The following is a 21,502-nucleotide window of genomic DNA, read 5'->3' on the forward strand; positions in this document are numbered from 1 at the left end:
TGTGTGTAGGGATGAAGTGTTTTGATACCTGCAACCTTTTTTTTTTTTTTTTTTTGAGATGGAGTCTCACTCTGTTGCCCAGGCTTGAGTGCAATGACACAATCTTGGCTCACTGCACTCCGCCTCATGGGTTCAAGCAATTCTCCTGCCTCAGCTTCCTGAGTAGCTGGGACTACAGGCACCTGCTGCTACACCCGGCTAATTTTTATATTTTTTAGTAGAGACGGGGTTTCACCATATTGGCCAGGCTGGTCTCGAACTGCTGACCTTCTGATCTGCCCTCCTCGGCCTCCCAAAGTGCTAGGATTACAGGTGTGAACCACCATGCCCGGCCTGCAACCTTTTTTCGAGAGATTCAGATAGATATAGAGGAGGGAGATTAGCACCCAAACATGGCCAATGAGAATGATTGGGGAACCTAGATAAGGGCATGTGGACATTTGTGACTTTTCTGTAGATTTGAAATTAAAATAGAAAACTAAAAGGGGAAATAGTTGGTAAAAACCATTAATTAAAATAAAAAAATACCATTTAGAAAAGTCTGGAGGAGCTGGGCCTGGTGGTGCGTGTTTATAGTCCCAACTACCTGGGAGGCTGAGGCAGGAGGATTGCTTGAGCCCAGGAGTTCAAGGCAGCAGTACAGTGACATCATGCCTGTGAATAACCACTGCACTCCAGCCTGGGCAACACAGTGAGACCCCATCCCTTAAAAAAAAGAAAACGGTGGCCGGACGCAGTGGCTCATGCCTGTAATCCCAGCACTTTGGGAGGCTGAGGCCAGCAGATCACGAGGTCAGGAGATTGAGACCATCGTGGCTAACACGGTGAAACCCTGTCTCTACTAAAAAGAATACAGAAAAAAAAAATTAGCCAGGCGTGGTTGCGGGTGCCTGTAGTCCCAGCTACTTGGGAGACTGAGGCAGGAGAGTGGCGTGAACCCAGGAGGCAGAACTTGCAGTGAACCGAGATTGCGCCACTGCACTCCAGCCAGGGCGACAGAGCAAGACTCCGTCTCAAAAAAAAAAAAGGAAAGGAAGAATCCTATCCCTTAGAGCCATCCAGCAGACTGTGTGGAAAGTAGAGAGCTACCCAGCAGGAGATGTGATCAAAGGCTGAGTGCTGTGTCCAGGGTGGTGGGAACAGAAGCTGCACTGGATGCCTTCCAGAGTCCTTCTTCCAGCTGAGATCAGCTGAGTCTGCAAATATTCCCTCTTGCTACTGAATTCCCAAATGCTACTGAAGTGATATTTTAACCACCCTGATTTGAAGGGGTGGGGATTGAAGAGCAGAGAGTTTTATTGTGAACATTACTCTTAGGAAGTATCTAGGTGTTAGACCAAAATTATATGTTTTAATACCTGGGAATTACTTGTGATATCTTTTCTTATTAAAGGTAAGAAATTATTTTTTGTACTAGAAAATACATAACCCACTTGTGATTACATTGCTTCTTTATGCTTTCAGTGACATCTGGTCCTTGGGATGCATTCTGTATGAACTCTGTACCCTTAGGCATCCAGTAAGTATGGCATGCAAAATGGAAAAGGCAGCTTGTCATATCTAGCTGAGTCCTAATAATGTGACAGATTCTAGTTGGCAGTTTGCTTCCCTAGGATGAAGTCATTATAAAAGTTTGTATATGTTTCCAGTGCAGTCATCTGCCCTGAGTTAGTTTTGTAGCATATACTAATAGGAAATTTCCATTATTTAGTTTTGCTGTGCAATATATAACCTTTCTCTCTCTTTCTTTCTCTTTTCCTGTTTTCTTTCTTTTTACTATTCTTAATTTTTTATTTTGATAAATATAAAATTTGCCATTTTATCCATTTTTAAGTATACATTTCATTGTCATTAATTACATTCACAATATTGTGCAACCATCACTACTATCTCTTTGGGGGTTTTGTTTTGTTTTGTTTTGTTTTAGAGACGGAGTCTTGCCCTGTTACCCAGTCTGGAGTGCAGTGGCACGATCTCAGCTCACTGCAGCCTCCACCTCCTGGGTTCAAGTGATTCTCCTGCCTCAGCCTCCCAAGTAGCTGGGAGTACAGGTGCATACCACCATGCCCAGCTAATTGTGTGTGTGTGTGTTTTTACTAGAGACATTTTTGTATTTTTTTGTATTTTCCCCATGTTGACCAGGCTGGTCTCAAACTCCTGACCTCAGGTGATCCACTCGCCTCGGCCTCCCAAAGTGCTGGGATTACAGGTGTGAGCCACTATGCCCAGCCACTGCTATCTCTTTGTAAAACTTTTGTCATTACCCCAACCAGAAATTCTGTACCCATTAAACAGTTACTCCCCATTTCTTCCCTTTCCCCAGCCCCCCTAGTCTAATTTCTGCCTCATGAATTTGCATATTCTAGATATTTCATACAACTGGAATTATACAACATTTGCCTTTTTGTGTCTGGTTTATTTCACTAGCAGAGTGTTTTCAAGGTTTATTCATATTGTAACATCTATCAGGATTCCATTCCTTTTTATGGCTGAATAGTATTCCATTGAGTGTATAGACATGTTTATCCATTCATCTGTTGAGGGACACTTGAGTTGTTTCTGTCTTTTGGCTGTTGTAAATAATGCTGTTATGAACAATGGTGTACAGGTATCTGTTAGAGTCCCTGATTCCAAATTTTGAGGTCTGTATCTAGCAGTGGAACTGCCGGCTCATATGGGAATTGTATTTAGCTTTTTGAGGAAGCACCAAACTTTGCAAGAGTGGCTGCATCATTTTTTTCCTCACAGCTTTTTGCAGTTAGATTTCACTTATCATATGAGTTTCCTCTCTAACTGACATATCATGAAAACATAGACTTTGCCCTATTATATGTTTTTTCAAGATATTTTTAAAAATATGAACCAAAAAAAGGTTAAATAACTTGTCCCGCTTGTTCAGCCATAGTTTATTACATAGAACAACAACTGCAGGGCTAATTCCTATTAGTTCTTAGCTTTGCATAGAAATAAATTCTGTTCTTTGGGCACAGATTGAAAGTTGACTTTTTTGCAGATGTACTTGAGGGCACGTAGAGCTCAGAAGAGGGTGAATGGTTGAGAAACAATCGTCATCACTACCAGATGAAAGTAACTCAAACTGAAGACACCTGGTATTAATGAGAGGTTATCTTTGAATATAAGTGGTTTATAATGATAGCTACACAGTTAGAACAACTTGCGGAACCTTTAAAATGCTGATGCCTAGGCCCACAGCACAGTGATTGAAATAAAATCTCTGAAAATGTCCTGGGCATTACTGTTTTTAAAACAGGTGATTACAATGTACAGCCCAAGTTGAGAACCACCATAGTCTACGAATAAAATTATTTTTAAAATTCCAACATCTTTTAATTCTTTACTTCCTGATTGTATCTTTTTTCGTAACTTACACGTACACATTCTTCTTTTTTCTAGCAAGAATGAGTATTAAGGACTATAGTGCCCAGAATATTTGGCACGAGATCTGTCATCCCTTGTCTGCTCGAAGACAAAAGTTGTTCTCAAACCCTTAGGAAATGCAGATAGTTAGTGTAATGGTTAAAAAGCCGGAGGCAAAGCAAATTCAGCAGTATTTGTCATTATCAGCATTTGTACTTTGTTACGTGTTGATTTTTCTTTTTCATATATTCACTTGCATTTTTTATTCACAGGACAATATACTTTTTTGAAAATAAACTTCTTTTAAATTTTAAAACAGTTTTAGATTTACAGAAAAATTACAAAGATAGTAGAAAAAGCTTCCATATATGCCAAACTGTAATTAACATCTAACATAGCCTTGAGGTGTAGAAACATTTCTTAAGCAAGATTCAACAAGCGGAAACTATTAAGGAAAAATGATGAATAAATTTGACTATACTAAATTTTAAAGATACCATAAATAAAAACATAATATACAGATCAGCAGAAAACATTTTCAAATGTAACTAGCAGCGAATTAATCAAATATCTTTTTTTTAATTTTTATTTTAAGTTCTGGGGTACATGTTCAGAGTATGCAACTTTATTACATAGGTAAACGTGTGCCATTGGTGATTTGCTGCACCTATCAACCCATCACATAGGTATTAGGGCAATACACTTTCAGGATAGAATGCTAACACATTCTTTCATAAGCATTTCCAAGGCTGACATCTAATGTTAGTTCTGATGTATTTATTATACATTGAAAACTTTAAAAATTTTACTCCAGTCTGTCGTTGTATATCCCACAGTGTTACTCATCAAATTTTAATAGCTGCTTTAATGATGGGAATGGTTAAAAAGGATTTTGCAGTAGAAGTTTAAAATTGGAAAAGTCTGGCCGGGTGCTGTGGCTCATGCGTGTAATCTCAGCACTTTGGGAAGCCAAAGTGGGAGGATCATTTGAGCCCAGGAGTTCAAGACCACCCTGGACAACATAGCAAGACCCTGCCTCTAAAAAAAAAAAAAAAAATTAAAAAATTAGCTGGGCATGGTGGCATATGCCTGTAGTCCTAGCTATTTGGGAGGCTGAGGTGGGAGGAGCACTTGAGCCTGGGAGGTCAAGGATGCAGTGAGCTGTGATTGCACCGTTGCACTCAAGCCAAAAAACCACCTGTAGAAAACCAGAAAAGTCTGAAGTGCATGTTGCTATGGAGCAGGCCTGGCAGTTTCTGGGGAGGGGCGGAGCAAAGGGATATTACACTTATTATAAACCTTTTAGTATCAGTTGATGTTTGAAAAAGCCATATGTATATATTACTTTGATTTTCAATATATACTTATAATGTATATCTGCAAAATCATTAGGACTAATAAGGTAGACAAAGCAGGCATTGATGGAAATACTTTTTCTAGATGGCAAAGGTTTTTACCATTCATGCTTGACTTTCTCCTAAACCACCTTAAGATTATATAATGGTGTCTTAAGGGCACCTCTAGAAAGAAAAATGACCAGATAGCAGATATGTTTATAAAATTAAAATAGTCTACATAACTGGTAGTTTCTTACTTCCATTTCTTCCCCTGTATCTGCTTGTAAAGTTCAATTTTTCTTTTCAGTTTCAGGCAAATAGTTGGAAAAATCTTATCCTCAAAGTGTGTCAAGGGTCCATCAGTCCTCTGCCATCTCATTACTCCTATGAACTTCAGTTCCTAGTCAAGCAGATGTTTAAAAGGAATCCCTCACATCGCCCTTCGGCTACAACGCTTCTCTCTCAAGGCATCATAGCTCAGCTTGTCCACAAGTGCCTGCCCCCCGAGGTATGATCTGTGTTGGATTGGCTGTGAACAGTTTTCAAGTGTATGGTAAAATGGTTTGTTATCTTTTAACATTACACATTACATGTGCTCATCAAAATCCAAATGGTACAGAAGTATATTAAAAATAAAAAATTAAAACCTCCTTTCCTTCCTCTTTTCCCCCCAACAATGCTATTGCCCAAGTATAATCACAGTTTGTATATCCTTCCAGACCTTTTTTAGACATATATAAATGTCTCCATTTGTCTATCTAAATTATATGTACTTCTTTTTTTGAGATGGAGTCTCGCTCTGTCGCCCAGGCTGGAGTGCAGTGGCGTGATCTTAGCTCACTGCAACCTCCACACCCTGGTTCAAGCAATTCCCCTGCCTCAGCCTCCCAAGTAGCTGGGATTACAGGCACACACCACCATGTCCGGCTAATTTTTTTGTATTAGTAGAGACAGGGTTTCACCATGTTAGCCAGACTGGTCTCGAACTCCTGACCTCAAGCAATGTGCCCGCCTCAGCTTCCCAAAGTGCTGGGATTACAGGTGTGAGCCACTATTCCCGGCGTATATATACTTTTTTAAGTGGCACTTTTGTTTTTCAACTTGAAATATTATTGTGCTGAAAAATGCTGCTGATGAAATGATATCACAGCAGTATCTATAGAAAAATATGTTTTCACATCTTTAAATTCTCAACTTTAAATTTCAGATCATCATGGAATATGGTGAGGAGGTATTAGAAGAAATAAAAAATTCGAAGCATAATACACCAAGAAAAAAAAGTAAGAATTTTGGACAGAGTATTTTTTAAGTGCTCTTTTAAAAATATACTATAACAGAAAAGAAATACATAATTTTTAAGTTATTAGAGATGATTATCAGAGATACTCCTCAAATGAACATTTTCTTTTTGTTATTTTAGATGTAATTCTGTACTGAATACTGTCCTTTTTGATCCCTGAAACAATTGGGGTTTTAAAAAGCCTAGTTTTGGATATTTTTTTTTTTTTTGAGACGGAGTCTTGCTCTGTCACCCAGGCTGGAGTGCAGTGGCCGGATCTCAGCTCACTGCAAGCTCCGCCTCCCGGGTTCACGCCATTCTCCTGCCTCAGCCTCCCGAGTAGCTGGGACTACAGGCGCCCGCCACCGCGCCCGGCTAGTTTTTTGTATTTTTAGTAGAGACGGGGTTTCACCGTGTTAGCCAGGATGGTCTCGATCTCCTGACCTCGTGATCCGCCCGCCTCGGCCTCCCAAAGTGCTGGGATTACAGGCTTGAGCCACCGCGCCCGGCCTAGTTTTGGATATTTTAATGACGGAAAGATGATGCCGTCATTATTAGTACCATATTTTCTCTTGTGTAGGTCAGGTAGAAGGCTTCTTCTGTGGGCTGACCTGACAATCTGTCTAGGAAAATATGGCACTAATCTTGTAGGAAAATGTATCCCAAGTTTCTGAAGAATCATCATGTAAACAGACTTTTTGAAAAGAGAAGCTTTTCTTTTTTATATATATTATTATTATTATTATTGTTATTATACTTTATGTTCTAGGGTACGTGTGCACAACGTGCAGGTTTGTTACATATGCATACATGTGCCATGTAGGTGTGCTGCACCCATTAACTCGTCATTTACATTAGGTATATCTCCTAATGCTATCCCTTCCCCCTCCCCCAACCCCGCAACAGGCCCCGGTGTGTGATGTTCGCTTTCCTGTGTCCAAGTGATCTCACTGTTCAGTTCCCACCTATGAGTGAGAACATGCGGTGTTTGGTTTTCTGTTCTTGGGATAGTTTGCTGAGAATGATGATTTCCAACTGCATCCGTGTCCCTACAAAGGACACTAACTCATCCTTTTTTATGGCTGCATAGTATTCCATGGTGTATATGTGCCACATTTTCTTAATCCAGTCTGTCACTGATGGACATTTGGGTTGATTCCAAGTCTTTGCTATTGTGAATAGTGCCACAGTAAACATACGTGTACATGTGTCTTTATAGCAGCATGACTTATAATCCTTTGGGTATATCCCCCGTAATGGGGATGGCTGGGTCAAATGGTACTTCTAGTTTTAGATCCTTGAGGAATCGCCACACTGTTTTCCACAATGGTTGAACTAGTTTACAGTCCCACCAACAGTGTAAAAGTGTTCCTATTTCTCCACATCCTCTCCAGCACCTGGTGTTTCCTGATTTTTTAATGACTGCCATTCTAACTCGTGTGAGATGGTATCTCATTGTGGTTTTGATTTGCATTTCTCTGATGGCGAGTGATGATGAGCATTTTTTCATGTGTCTGTTGGCAGCATAAATGTCTTCTTTTGAGAAGTGTCTGTTCATATCCTTTGCCCACTTTTTGATGGGGTCGTTTGTTTTTTTCTTGTAAATTTGTTTGAGTTCTTTGTAGGTTCTGGGTATTAGCCCTTTGTCAGATGAGTAGATTGCAAAAATTTTCTCCCATTCTGTAGGTTGCCTGTTCACTCTGATGGTAGTTTCTTTTGCTGTGCAAAAGCTCTTTAGTTTAATTAGATCCCATTCGTCAATTTTGGCTTTTGTTGCCATTGCTTTTGGTGTTTTAGACATGAAGTCTTTGCCCATGCCTATGTCCTGAATGGTATTGCCTAGATTTTCTTCTAGGGTTTTTATGGTTTTAGATCTAACATTTAAGTCACTAATCCATCTTGAATTAATTTTTGTATAAGGAGTAAGGAAGGGATCCAGTTTCAGCTTTCTACTTATGGCTAGACCGTTTTCCCAGCACCATTTATTAAATAGAGAATCCTTTCCCCATTTCTTGTTTCTGTCAGATTTGTCAAAGATCAGATGGTTGTAGATGTGTGGTATTATTTCTGAGGGCTCTGTTCTGTTCCACTGGTTTATATCTCTGTTTTGGTACCACTACCATGCTGTTTTGGTTACTGTAGCCTTGTAGTATAGTTTGAAGTCAGGTAGCATAATGCCTCCAGCTTTGTTCTTTTGATTTAGGATTGTCTTGGCAATGCAGGCTCTTTTTTGGTTCCATATGAACTTTAAAGTAGTTTTTTCCAATTCTGTGAAGAAAGTCATTGGTAGCTTAATGGGGATGGCATTGAATCTGTAAATTACCTTGGGCAGTATGGCCATTTTCACGATACTGATTCTTCCTGTCCATGAGCATGGAATGTTCTTCCATTTGTTTGTGTCCTCTTTTATTTCATTGCACAGTGGTTTGTAGTTCTCCTTGAAGAGGTCCTTCACATCCCTTGTAAGTTGGATTCCTAAGTATTTTATTCTCTTTGAAGCAATTGTGAATGGGAGTTCATTCATGATTTGGCTCTGTTTGTCTGTTACTGGTGTATAAGAATGCTTGTGATTTTTGCACGTTGATTTTGTATCCTGAGACTTTGCTGAAGTTTCTTATCAGCTTGAGGAGATTTTGGGCTGAGACGATGGGGTTTTCTAAATATCCAATCATGTCATCTGCAAACAGGGACAATCTGACTTCTTCTTTTCCTAATTGAATACCCTGTATTTCTTTCTCTTGCCTGATTGCCCTGGCCAAAACTTCCAACACTATGTTGAATAGGAGTGGTGAGAGAGGGCATCCCTGTCTTGTGGCTGTTTTTAAGGTGAATGCTTCCAGTTTTTGCCCATTCAGTATGATATTGGCTGTGGGTTTGTCGTAAATAGCTCTTATTATTTTGAGATACGTTCCATCAATACCGAATTTATTGAGAGTTTTTAGCATGAAGGGCTGTTGAATTTTGTCAAAGGCCTTTTCTGCATCTTTTGAGATAATCATGTGGTTTTTGTCTTTGGTTCTGTTTACATTTGCGTATGTTGAACCAGCCTTGCATCTCAGGGATGAAGCCCACTTGATCATGGTGGACAAGCTTTTTGATGTGGTGCTGGATTCAGTTTGCCAGTATTTTACTGAGGATTTTTGCAAAGATGTTCATCAAGGATATTGGTCTAAAATTCTCTTTTTTTGTTGTGTCTCTGCCAGGCTTTGGTATCAGGATGATGTTGCCCTCATAAAATGAGTTAGGGAGGATTCCCTCTTTTTCTATTGATTGGAATAGTTTCAGAAGGAATGGTACCAGCTCCTCCTTGTACCTCTGGTAGAATTTGACTGTGAATCCATCTGGTCCTGGACTTTTTTTGGTTGGTAGGCTATTAATTATTGCCTCAATTTCAGAGCCTGCTATTGGTATCTTCAGGGATTCAACTTCTTCCTGGTTTAGTCGTGGTAGAGTGTATGTGTCCAGGAATTTATCCATTTCTTCTAGGTTAAAAGGAAGCTTTTCTAATGTAAACTGTGGACTCTGGGTGCTGGGTGGTAGTGATGTGTCAGAGTAGGCTCATCGACTGTAAAGGAGCAGCATGTTAGTATTGGGGAGGTACTGTGTGTGTGGGGACAGGTGGTATATGGGACTCTCTGTACTCACCACTCAGTTTTGTGGTGAACCTAAAACTGCTTGGTTTTTTTTGAAATGGAGCTTCACTCTTGTTGCCCAGGCTGGAGTGCAATGGCACAATCTCGGCTCACTGCAACCTCTGCCTCCCAGGTTCAAGCGATTCTCTTGCCTCAGCCTCCCAAGTAGCTAGGATTACAGGCATGTGCTACCATGCCTGGCTAATTGTTTGAATTTAGCAGAGATGGGGTTTCACCATGTTGGTCAGGCTGGTCTAGAACTCCTGACCTCAAGTGATCCACCCACCTTGGCCTCCCGAAGTGCTGGGATTACAGGCCTGAGCCACTGTGCCTGGCCTAAAACTGCTCTTAAACAATAAAATATCCTCATTAAAAACAAAAACCAGAGGCTTTTCCAAAGTTGTGAATCATCCACATAATAGCTGCATGAAATTTTCATACATCTGTAGTCTATCCTGAGAAAGTATCAAATTTAATTTATTGTCTCTTTAGAAGTTGTCATCTCTGAATTTTTTTCAAAGCTATTTTTATTCCTTTTACTTTCTCATCAGTGATTTCCTTCTGAAGATATCCAACAGAGCTAGTAGCTATGAACAGAATACAGGAGAAGAATTAGAAGTGTGGGAGATCACCCACTGCTGGGACGTGTTGCAAAACCTCCATTGCCTGGTGCTCTTTATCATAATGTTATATGCAGATACTACAAAAGAAACATTTTGAGAAGTGTATTGTTTTCTTAAACTTAACTTTCAAATGTTGTTTTTGGAAGGATGCAAACCCTTCAGTCTTACAACTCAACCTTTTCTCCATTAGTTAAGAGATAGCCAATTACCTTTGTTTTACCAGTTTGCTTTAGCATAGGTGTTATTCTGTGGCTTTTGTTCATATCCCAAAGTGGTGGGAAATTAGTTTTAAAATGCTGGGCAAGAAAAAAAGAGACTAAGAAAAATTTCAAGGTAGTTTGGAAAAGTGTAGGTTTTTTAAAATTAACTTTATTTTATTTTTGAGACAGAGTCTTACTCTGTCTCCCAGGCTGGAGTGCAGTGGTACTATCTTGACTCATTGCAACCCCTGCCTCCCGGGCTCAAGCAATTCTCGTGCCTCAGCCTCCAGAGTGGCTGGGACTACAGGTGTGTGCCACCATATCTGGCTAATTTTTTTTTTTTTTTTGGTAGAGACAGGGTTTCACCATGTTGACCAGACTGGTCTCAAACTCCTGACCTCAGGTGATCCACCTGCCTTGGCCTCCCAAAGTGCTGGGATTACAGGGATAAGCCACTGTACCCGGCCGAAAAAGTGTAGTGTTACAGTTTCTTTTTTTTTTTTTTTTTTTTTTTTTTTTTTTGAGACGGAGTCTCGCTGTGTTTCCCAGGCTGGAGTGCAGTGGCATGATCTCGGCTCACTGCAAGCTCCGCCTCCTGGGTTCACGCCATTCTCCCGCCTCAGCCTCCCAAGTAACTGAGACTACAGGCGCCCGCCACCACGCCCGGCTAGTTTTTTTTGTATTTTTAGTAGAGACGGGGTTTCACCATGTTAGCCAGGATAGTCTCGATCTCCTGACCTCGTGATCCACCCGCCTCGGCCTCCCAAAGTGCTGGGATTACAGGCTTGAGCCACCGCGCCCGGCCTAGTGTTACAGTTTCTAAAGAGGAATAAAGTAGTTAGAGAAATGCCACCAAACTGGGACCATATGTCTGATGGCATCTCCAGTTTAATCTGTAGACAGACCAGAACAGTGAAATGGAGCAGGGCAGGGATCGCATCTGACTTGCCCACTCTTGTATTCTTAGTGTATCATCATCCATGTTCAATAGCAATTTTTTTAAATGTTGAGTGAATAACAGACAAGAACCACAGGGCTCTGCCAGAGAAAAATGAGGCATAGCCATTCCTACCAAAGGGATCAATTGCCAGAGTTCTCTCCTGACTCCTCCTACTGGTCTCTTCTGAGTTAATAAACAGCTCACTTCTTCTTAGGGATACCTATTCCACCAGCTGTGATAGCTGACAGGAAAAGCATGGACTCCACTAGCTAGCATGCACCAAAGGGGATAATGACCTTAAGTATGCAGAGTATGTTACCTCTTATTGCTTAAATGGGTTGGCATAAGTGAGCAGAGATGTCTTTTAACTTTTAGATTTTAACTTTAGGAATGAAACAGTGGAAATAACCTCTTTCAACAACTGAGATGTATTATTAGGTGATTAAAGCTTGTTATTCCCATTCAGGATATCAGAGAGCTTTGGTTCTTTGACTTTAATAACCTCAGTCGCTTCTCCAGCTGTATGCAGATCATATTAGGAACTTAATAGGATGATCCTTTATGTGTTTTATCTTTCTACCTTCTCTCTCTCTCTTTTAAAAGCAAACCCCAGCAGAATCAGGATAACTTTGGGAAATGAAGCAAGCACAGTGGTAAGTGCTTTAAAATTACATTTATGAGGCTGGGCGTGGTGGCTCACGCCTGTAATCCCAGCTTTTTGGGAGGCTGAAGCAGGTGGATCACCTGAGGTCAGGAATTGGAGACCTGCCTGGCCAACATGGTGAAACCCCGTCTCTACTAAAAATACAAAAATTAGCCAGGCATGTTGGCATGCACTTGTAATCCCAGCTACTCGGGAGGTTGAGGCAGGAGAATCAAGTGAACCTGGAGACGGAGGTTGCAGTGAGCTGAGATTGCGCCATTGCACTCCAGCCTGGGCAACAAGAGTGAAACTCCATGTCAAAAAAAAAAAAATTACATTTATGAAATATCTACCTCCTGGATACTGGGTACCCTTCAGTGCTGTAAGATATTTGGAAGACTGTGACCTGGTCCCTCCAGTTAAGTACTTCTTCCTTCATCTTTTGGTATGTGAAAGAACTGGTAGCTGTTCATCTGCACTGTCAGCTGAACCACTTTGGGTCACCATTTATTGTTTACTTTTCCATTTGTTATTATTTTTTTAGTCGGAGTCTCACTCTGTCTCCCAGGCTGGAGTGCAGTGGCAAGATCTTGGCTCACTGCAAGCCCCGCCTCCCGGGTTCACACCATTCTCCTGCCTTAGCCTCCTGAGTACCAGAGGCTGGGATTACAGGCGTGAGCCACCGCGCCCGGCCTCCATTTTTTATTATTGATGACAGTGGTTTCAATACAGATGTGAAAGAATTTTGTCTTGCTTTCAGTCATGAAAATCTTGTGTTATGCTGCCTTTTTTTTTTTTTTTTTTTTTAGGTAGAGTGTCACTTTGGCATCCAAACTGGAGTGCAGTGGCATGAACATGGTTCACTGCATCTTCGAACTCCTGGGCTCAAGTGATCCTCCCACCTCAGTCTCTCAAAGTGCTGGGATTATAGGTGTGAGCCATTGGGCATGGCTGCTTTTTGGTTTGTTTGTTTGTTTATTTTGAAACAGAATCTCCCTCTGCCACCCAGACTGGAGTGCAGTGGCGCAATCATGGCTCACTGCAACCTCTGCCTCCCGGGTTCAAGCGATTCTCATGCCTCAGCCTCCTGGTTAGCTAGGAACACAGGCATGAGCCACCATGCCCAGCTAAGTTTTTGTCTTTTTAGTAGAGGTGGGGTTTTGCTGTGTTAGCCAGGCTGGTCTTGAACTCCTGACCTCATGTGATCTGCCTGCCTTGGCTTCCCAAAGTGCTAGGATTACAGGTGTGAGCCACCACGTATGGCCTGCTTTTTGTTTTTTTATGGTGGTAAAATATGCATAACATAAAATGTGCCATTTTAGCCGATTCTAAGTGTATAATTCAGTGGTGTTAATTACATTCATAATATTGTGCGACTATCACTACTATCTATTTCCGAAACTTTTTATCATCCCAAACAGAAACTCTGTACCTGTTAAACAATAACTCCCACTTCCACCACTGCAGCCCCTGGCAGCCTCTAATCTCAAATCTGGTAGCCCCTGGTAGCTGCTCAAATCTTTGTGTGAATTTGCCTATTCTAAGTATTTCATATGAGGGGAATCATACAATATTTGTCCTTTTATGTCTGACTTCTTTCACTTACATAATGTTTTTAAGTTCTTCCGTGTGTCAAAACTTCATTCCTTTTTATTGCTGTGCTGAATAACATTTAGATTACTATTTAGATCTTAACATTTTTCTGTTCAATGCCTTGTAGTGCCTCCTTGTTATCCCAAGAATCAATTTTCAGGCCGGCATTCGGGGTCCTGTTCATCCTGTCTAGCCCTGGGCAACTGTGACATTCTTTTACATTGAAGCTTCTCTAAAGCTGTGGATATTAACAACGGATCCATGTTTCAGTGTTGTCACACCCCCCTTCGCAAATCGTATACTATTGATTTTTTTCTTCAGTATTTCAGTTAACCTTTCTTTTTCTCCTTCTCTCCTTCTTTCTCTCTCTCTCTCTCTCTCTCTCTCTTTCTTGCGCAGGCTGGAGGGCAGTGGCATCAACACCACTCACTGCAAACTGACCTCTTGGGCTCAAGGGATCCTCCCACCTCAGCCTCTTGAGTAGCTGGAACTACAGGTACATGCCACCATGCCTGGATAATTTTTTAATTTTTTTATAGGAATGAGGTCTCACTGTGTTGCCCAGGCTGGTGTTGAACTCTTGGGCTTAAGTGATCCTCTCACCTTGGCCTCCCAAAGTGCTGGAATTTATAGGTGTGAGCCACTTCGCCTGGCCTAACCTTCCACTTCAAAAAGGAAAAGATGTTGTACTGACAACAAATTGCTCTCTTCATGCAATGCACTAGTAATTAAACTTGTAAATTTTTTGAATGAACCATAAGTTCTAAATAAATAACTATATCCCATCATTATGTTGCTACAAATGGAATACAGACTTCTGTACTTTTTTTTCTTTTCATTGTAATGTCTGGTTTTTTTTTTCCAACTTTTTGAGATATAATTTACATGCCACAAAATTTACCCATTTTTGTGCACAATTTGATAAATTTTGGTGATGGTATTTAAACATCCATATAACTCCTGCCACAGTCATCTTATAGAACTTCCAGGCAGGGCAGAGTGGCTTACGCCTGTAATACCAACACTCTGGGAGGCGGAGGCAGGAGCATTGATTGAGGCCAGGAGTTTGAGTCCAACCTGGGCAACATAGTGAAACCCCATCTCTACAAAAAATTAAAAATTTTAGGTGGGCATGGTGACACATGCCTATAGTCCCAGCTACTGGGAAGCTGAGGCAGGAGGATTGCCTGAGCCTGGGAAGTTGAGGCGCAGTGAACTATGATCACACTTCTGCACTCCAGCCTGGGCAACTCAGCAAGACTCTGTCTCAAAAAGAAAAGAATTTCCATCCCCTAAAATGTTTCCTTGTGCCCTTTGCAGATGATCTGTGCCTATACGCTATAGTTTGATGCCACCTGTAGTGGACACAGCAATATGTGTTCGCAAAATGAAAAGGGTGCAACACGTGAACAAAATGGAGAAAAGAACAAAAAGTCAGTCAGGGAATGAGGGACTTGAGGTAGGAAAACTTGTGTGCAGGCCAGCAAAAGACAATGGCAATGAAGGCAGAGTTGAATAGCACCCAGAGGAACGTGGGAGGCCACTGCAGACACAGAAAGCAGTGATCCTCAATGGGAAGGAAAGACTGGAATCCCCTGGGGGGCTTTTCACAGCTGCCCCTCACCGCTACTCCTCCAAGATTCTGATGTCATTCTTGAGTGTAGGAGGCTTTGAAATCGCTGCTGTAAGTGAGCCACCACTGTTAAGTGACAGATTTTTATGTTCCCTACATGTGTGGGAAGAGAAGTTTCAGAACCACTGCTTAGAAATAAGAAAACCCACCATGCCACCCAAGCCTACTGTTTATTTATTCATTCAATAAAGAATTGAGAACTTCTTTGCCTGGGACTGTTTAGGCATTCAATATGTACTCCTTCTCAAAATATATGCAGATTTAGTAAACTAGATAGTGTATTACTATATTTCGTGAAATAAATCAAGAGCTTAGATAATTTGGAAAGATACTGAATTAAGTGGGAACATTTTGATTCTATATGGCAACTTTATAAAATGTCTCATTTTGCTATTACAGTTTGTAAAGCCCAGTACAGCAAACCATATTGAAATTTTTCATTACTCTTTTCCTTAGTAAAGACCTTTCAAATATCTGTCATTTTAATATATCCTCTTCATATTTATAATAATTGATATTAATGGCTATTAATGCATACGTCTATTAATATATACATGTATGTAGGTTTATGGTTGTTAATATACATATATGTTATTAAATACATATAGATATAGATGGCTATTAATATACATGTCTTTGGGGTTCTATGATTATGCATGTTTTTTAATCCATTAATTTTTATTTGAAATTAAAATGGCTGACTTTGCATATTTGTTTACCTTTTTCGTAGCAATTCAAGCATTATTTAATCTGTATTGTTAATCTATTTTAAAGCAAGAGGAAGAACAGGATAGAAAGGGTAGCCATACTGATTTGGAAAGCATTAATGAAAATGAAAGTGCATCGAGAAGAGTAAACAGAGAAGAAAAAGGTGAGTTATTCAAATTCTAATCATTTCTTAGACAAGGAGTTGGGGAGTACAGAGGGAATACCAATTTTTATGTTACTAGGTCTCAGGTATCGTAAACAAGAGTACAAGCTGATATTTGTTTGCTTATCTAGTAACTTATTTAATGTTTTAGAAATATTTTATTTACCTACAACAAAAGAGAGAATAGCATTTATCAGTAAGAGCCATTAGAAAGAGTGGTATTTATTGTGCTATCCACCTTAAAAAGCATAGCATAGTGTGTGTATGTAAGTCCTCCCAGGGCTTCATTCTTGCACAATGTATAACATGTAAGTATATACATATCATTATTTTTTTAAATTTTTTAATTTTTTTGAGATGGAGTCTCGCTCTGTTGCCCAGACTGGAGTACAGTGGCCCAATCTCCGCTCCCTGCAAGCTCTGCCTCCCGGGTTCACGCCATTCTCCTGCCTCAGCCTCCCAAGTAGCTAATTTTTTGTGTGTATGTTTTCAGTAGAGACAGGGTTTCACCGTGTTAGCCAGGATGGTCTCGATCTCCTGACCTCATGATCCACCTGCCTTGGCCTCCCAGAGTGCTGGCATTACCAGTGTGAGCCACCGCACCCGGCCTACATATTTTTTTTTTTAACTCAGTCACTGTAATGATTCATTTGTAACTTTTCATTTTGGATTTTTTTTTTTAATTTCCTTTGCTACTTAGATTTGAAAGAACATTGATCTTTCAAACATAGATCTGAGTTTGAAAGAGAAAAGAAACACTTCCATATTGTTGTTAGATAGTCTGTGTGTGGACAGAGATGGATACATAAAATAACATGCTTGGCATTCCTTTTTTACATTTTAAAATCAGGTAATGAGTCAGTCCATCTGAGGAAAGCCAGTTCACCAAATCTTCACAGACGACAGTGGGAGAAAAATGTACCCAATACAGCTCTTACAGCTTTGGAAAAGGCATCCATACTCACCTCCAGTTTAACAGCAGAGGATGATAGAGGTTAGTAGTCAGATTGAATACTATTATTTTACTAGAGAACTTTTTCTAATACTTAGTGCACTAGAGGCTTTTAATGTCTGTGAAGGGTATTTGGCATCACACATCAGAGCATTACTCATACAGGTGAATGAAGTAGATTTTAGTTAACAGTCAAAATATAATTAACTTTGCTTGAAAATATGATCTGGAAAGTACATGCTGAAAAATCTTTTTTTATTCGGCACTAATTTTTGTCTTTTTCCAACTAGGTGGTTCTGTAATAAAATACAGCAAAAATACTGCTCGTAAGCAGTGGCTCAAAGAGACCCCTGACGCTTTGTTGAACTTCCTTAAGAATGCTGACCTCAGCTCGGCCTTTCAAACATACACGATATATAGACCAGGTAATTCATGTCTGTATGTGACCTTGGAAACCCTTTGACTTTTTGAAAATTGTGGTAAATATATATAACATAAAATTTACATTTGAACCCTTTTGAAGTGTACAGTTCAGTGGTACTAAGTATGCCACATTGTTGTGCAGCCATCACCAGTATCCATCCACAGAAATGTTCTCATCTTCCAAAACTCAATTCAAAGGGTTTCCCTTCTCCCAGAAACGCTTTGATTTCAAAGTTGTAAAATAATTCATAGCATTGTATTTTTAGGTGTTTTTTAATCTTTTCTAGCCAGTCTTAAGCTACAATTAAAATTTTTCATGGAGCTACATTACTTCTGTTTGCTCATTTGTTTGCTTATTTTCATAATCCTGCTACTACTTTCTTTGAAGAGGAGCCCATTTTTATCATGCAAATATGCCATTGCTTTAGCAACAACTCCAAGATTTCTTTTGCTGTATACCTGAACTCTGTTACATTGAATAGAGCTCAAAAAGCATGAACAATTAGGATTTGATTTTTAAATTTTTTTACAGACATCTTTACTAACATTGTGTAAAATAATTTTTTATAATACCATCCTTAGAAATCTAGGCCAGTGGTCTGTATTAGATATGTATGTGTGTATGTGTATTATAATTATGATAATTTAATTACTAAGCCACCTTGCTAGGTTAAGATCTAAGATAAATTATACCAAGTAGAGCAGGTAATGGTATGGCAAGTCTGACTATATTTATTGCAACGATTTAGTTGTATTTGTTTATTTGGTCAGTATTTATTGAATGCCTAACGTAGGTTAAGATGAAAAAAAGAATAAAACACAGTTCCTGCCCTAAGGATGAAGGAGTTCATTACATGGGAGGTCAGCACACTGATAAGGAATTATAGTGCCCTGTGATATATGCATTCAGATAGAACTGTGCACAAAAGGTCATGGAAGCCCTAAGGAGATGCTAATGCATGGGAGGAAAATGTTAAGGAAGGTTAATGGTTATGAATTTCAATTTTGCAATTTTAGGTCCAGGATTTTCTGTCTGGTCCAGTGATGAAGTCTTTGTCATTTTAGGAAAGTCCCTGTTTAAAAACTATGTCATAGTTCTATTTTGAAATGCCTTTTAGAAGATTCGGCCCATGTTTTTAGGGTAGATTTTCATGCTGTTTGTGAGAAATCTAAAAGTAATTACACCTGGAAAAAATTTTTAAGCATGCGTATGGTCTTCCTTCAGTTTCCAACTTTTCTTCCTCCTCATTGTGAAAACTTGGGAGGAGAAAGTTCAAAGGAAAAAATAAATTACTATAACCCAACTTTCAAAGGTAACTTTTAATGCCTTAATATACATTCTTATATTGGGAGGGTTTTATGGTAATTTTCTGAGTTTTTTTTTTCTCTTAAAGAAAATCCTGTTTATAGGCTGGGTGTGGTGGCTCATGCTTGTAACCCAGCACTCTGGGAGGCTTGAAGCAGGAGGATTGCTTGAGCTCAGGAGTTCAAGACAAGCCTGGGCAACATAGCGAGACCTTGCCTCTACTAAAAAAATTAGCCAGGCATGGTTCTGGACGCCTCTAGTCCCAGCAACTTGGGAGTCTGAGGTAGGAGGAGCTCTTGAGCCTGGGAGTTCGAGGCTGCATTGAGCCATGATCATGCCACTGCACTGTAGCCTGGGTGACAGAGTGATACCCTGACTCAAAAAAAAGAATAAAGAAAGTTCCGTTTATAAATTTAGTACACGTCCTAGTGCTTCTGCTTCCGGGGCCTGTTTTATGCCCACAATCATGTTGGGGTTGGGTAATGTGGGGAGACACTACACAAGAGTAATGGAACATGACATTGTCCTCAGCCAGCAAGCTTATGGAAGATTTTAGTCAAACTGCATGAAATAAGTAAATACTGTTTAAATTGGTATATTTTCTGTTAATACCTCCTGAAGGTTCAGAAGCGTTCTTGAAAGGCCCCCTGTCTGAAGAAACAGAAGCATCGGACAGTGTCGATGGAGGTCACGATTCTGTCATTTTGGATCCAGAGCGACTTGAGCCTGGGCTAGATGAGGAGGACACGTACGTTGTGATATGCGTAGAACGCTTTAGCTGGGGGTGGAGTGTATGTGTGTTTGTGTGTGTTTGTGTGTGATTTAAATTAGACCATGATAATTTCAGGTTTGGTAGGGACCTCTTAGATTACTTTTCATCATAAATGGAATTTTTTTTTTTTTTAGACAGAGTCTCGCTCTGTCTCCCAGGCTGGAGTGCAGTGGTGGGATCTCAGCTCACTGCAAGCTCCACCTCCTGGGTTCACGCCATTCTCCTGCCTCAACCTCCCGAGTAGCCGGGACTACAGGCGCCTGCCACCACGCCTGGCTAATTTTTTGTGTTTTTACTAGAGACAGGGTTTCACCGTGTTAGAGTCTCAATCTCCCCCGACCTCGGCCTCCCAAAGTGCTGGGATTACAGGTGTGAGCAACCATGCCCGGCCATCATAAATGGGTATTTATATCCTGATCTTTTGTCTGGGATGGGTAATACCTTACAATATGATTATAAAATTCCTGATTGAGCCCTACACCTATAGCCTTTCAGCTTGAACTTGTTATTTTTTAATATATTAGGTTTTACATTTTTAAAAGTGTTAGAAACAGTCAAAGAAGTGATCTTTTGGAAGAACTGACAATTTTTTCCCTTCAGTTGCCTTATGGAACTCATTTTTCAAAAGCTTAAGTATTGTTATGGTGGTGTTTTGCTTTGAACTCACCAACAGATACTGTGCCCCTAATGTAGAAGGTTTATGGTCCAAATTGTTTTTTCACAGGGACTTTGAGGAGGAAGATGACAACCCCGACTGGGTGTCAGAGCTGAAGAAGCGAGCTGGATGGCAAGGCCTGTGCGACGGATAATGCCTGAGGGAGTGTTCCTGAGTCACACTGAGGAGAGGCTTCACTCAGGAGTTCATGTTGAGATGATCATGAGTTCATGCAATGTATATTTTCCTTTGGAAACAGAATGAAGCGGAGGAAACTCTTAATACTTAAAATTGTTCTTGATTAGTATCATGAGTTTGAAAAGTCTAGAACTCCTGTAAGTTTTTGAATTCGAGAGAGAAGGTGTAGTGGAATGAGTGTGAGCATTGGGCTTTGCAGTCCCATAGAACAGAAATGGGATGATAGCCTGCCACTACCTACTTGTGTGATTGTGGGAAATTACTTAATCTCTTCGAGCCCCAATTTCCTTAACCATAAAATGAAGATAATAATGCCTACCTCAGAGGGATGCTGACTATAGACCATTACAGCAGCCCGTATGTTATTCACATTATGATTTGTGTTTATTATTATGTGACTCTTTTTACACTTCCTAAAGGCTTGAGAATTAAATATATTTAATTTTGATATGGTAATGTGTGCAGTTTTTCAATATGACCTGATTCTGAGTAGTTTGAAGATCATTCCAATGGTCTTCACCAGCTGTCCTTAAATACAGTCCCTCATAGGATGCACAAAAGAGCCTGGGTTGGAGGGTCAGCCCTGGGAAGCATGGGGTGGTCTGCAGATCTTGTCAGAAGATAGCAGTCCTGTAGATGAGGAAGGAAGAGGCCAGAGGTGAGGAGCAGAAATGGTAAATATCAGAAACTAGAGAGTGATGTGGAATAAATAGGGGGACGCATGGCACACATGTGCTGGGTCCTGTCGTGTGTGTTAACCTCATCTAATAGTGTGCACTTTAGTGAGATGAGAATATTTCACTGAAGAAACAGGCTTCGCTCAACACTGTCACAGAGACATGAGCCAGACAGATACAGGGAACAGTGCTAAAGTGAAGAGAAGGGGGAAAATACATTTAGGGTCATTAACAAGCACTTGCTGAAATCTGGAAAATATACATCTTTTAAATATTTAACAGTTTTTAAATCTTAATGTATAAAACCCTGTGGTATAGAACCCCACCTCACATATACACTGTATTTACATTTGGATAGCTTTAATCTCCAGTGGTCTCTGGCAGTCTCTA

At 40.2% G+C, this 21,502-nt stretch overlaps 1 protein-coding gene across 8 annotated transcripts in view; it reads left to right on the forward strand.

The window, feature by feature from the left end:
* LOC105490777 (NIMA related kinase 3) overlaps positions 1–20,883 on the forward strand; it is a 55,791-nt gene extending 34,908 nt beyond the window's left edge. For all 8 annotated transcript variants that reach the window (XM_071081297.1, XM_071081296.1, XM_071081299.1 and 5 more), the window contains 9 exons: positions 1,465–1,519; positions 5,023–5,223; positions 5,923–5,995; positions 11,993–12,042; positions 16,033–16,129; positions 16,980–17,123; positions 17,372–17,506; positions 19,432–19,558; positions 20,307–20,883. In XM_071081297.1, the coding sequence (XP_070937398.1) occupies positions 1,465–1,519; positions 5,023–5,223; positions 5,923–5,995; positions 11,993–12,042; positions 16,033–16,129; positions 16,980–17,123; positions 17,372–17,506; positions 19,432–19,558; positions 20,307–20,391 (967 nt within the window). In that variant the 3' untranslated portion in view covers positions 20,392–20,883. The remainder of the gene's footprint in view (positions 1–1,464; positions 1,520–5,022; positions 5,224–5,922; positions 5,996–11,992; positions 12,043–16,032; positions 16,130–16,979; positions 17,124–17,371; positions 17,507–19,431; positions 19,559–20,306) is intronic.
* The last annotated feature ends 619 nt before the right edge of the window (positions 20,884–21,502 follow it).

This window comes from Macaca nemestrina, chromosome 16 (assembly GCF_043159975.1).
Source record: "Macaca nemestrina isolate mMacNem1 chromosome 16, mMacNem.hap1, whole genome shotgun sequence".
NCBI classification, from domain to species: domain Eukaryota; kingdom Metazoa; phylum Chordata; class Mammalia; order Primates; family Cercopithecidae; genus Macaca; species Macaca nemestrina.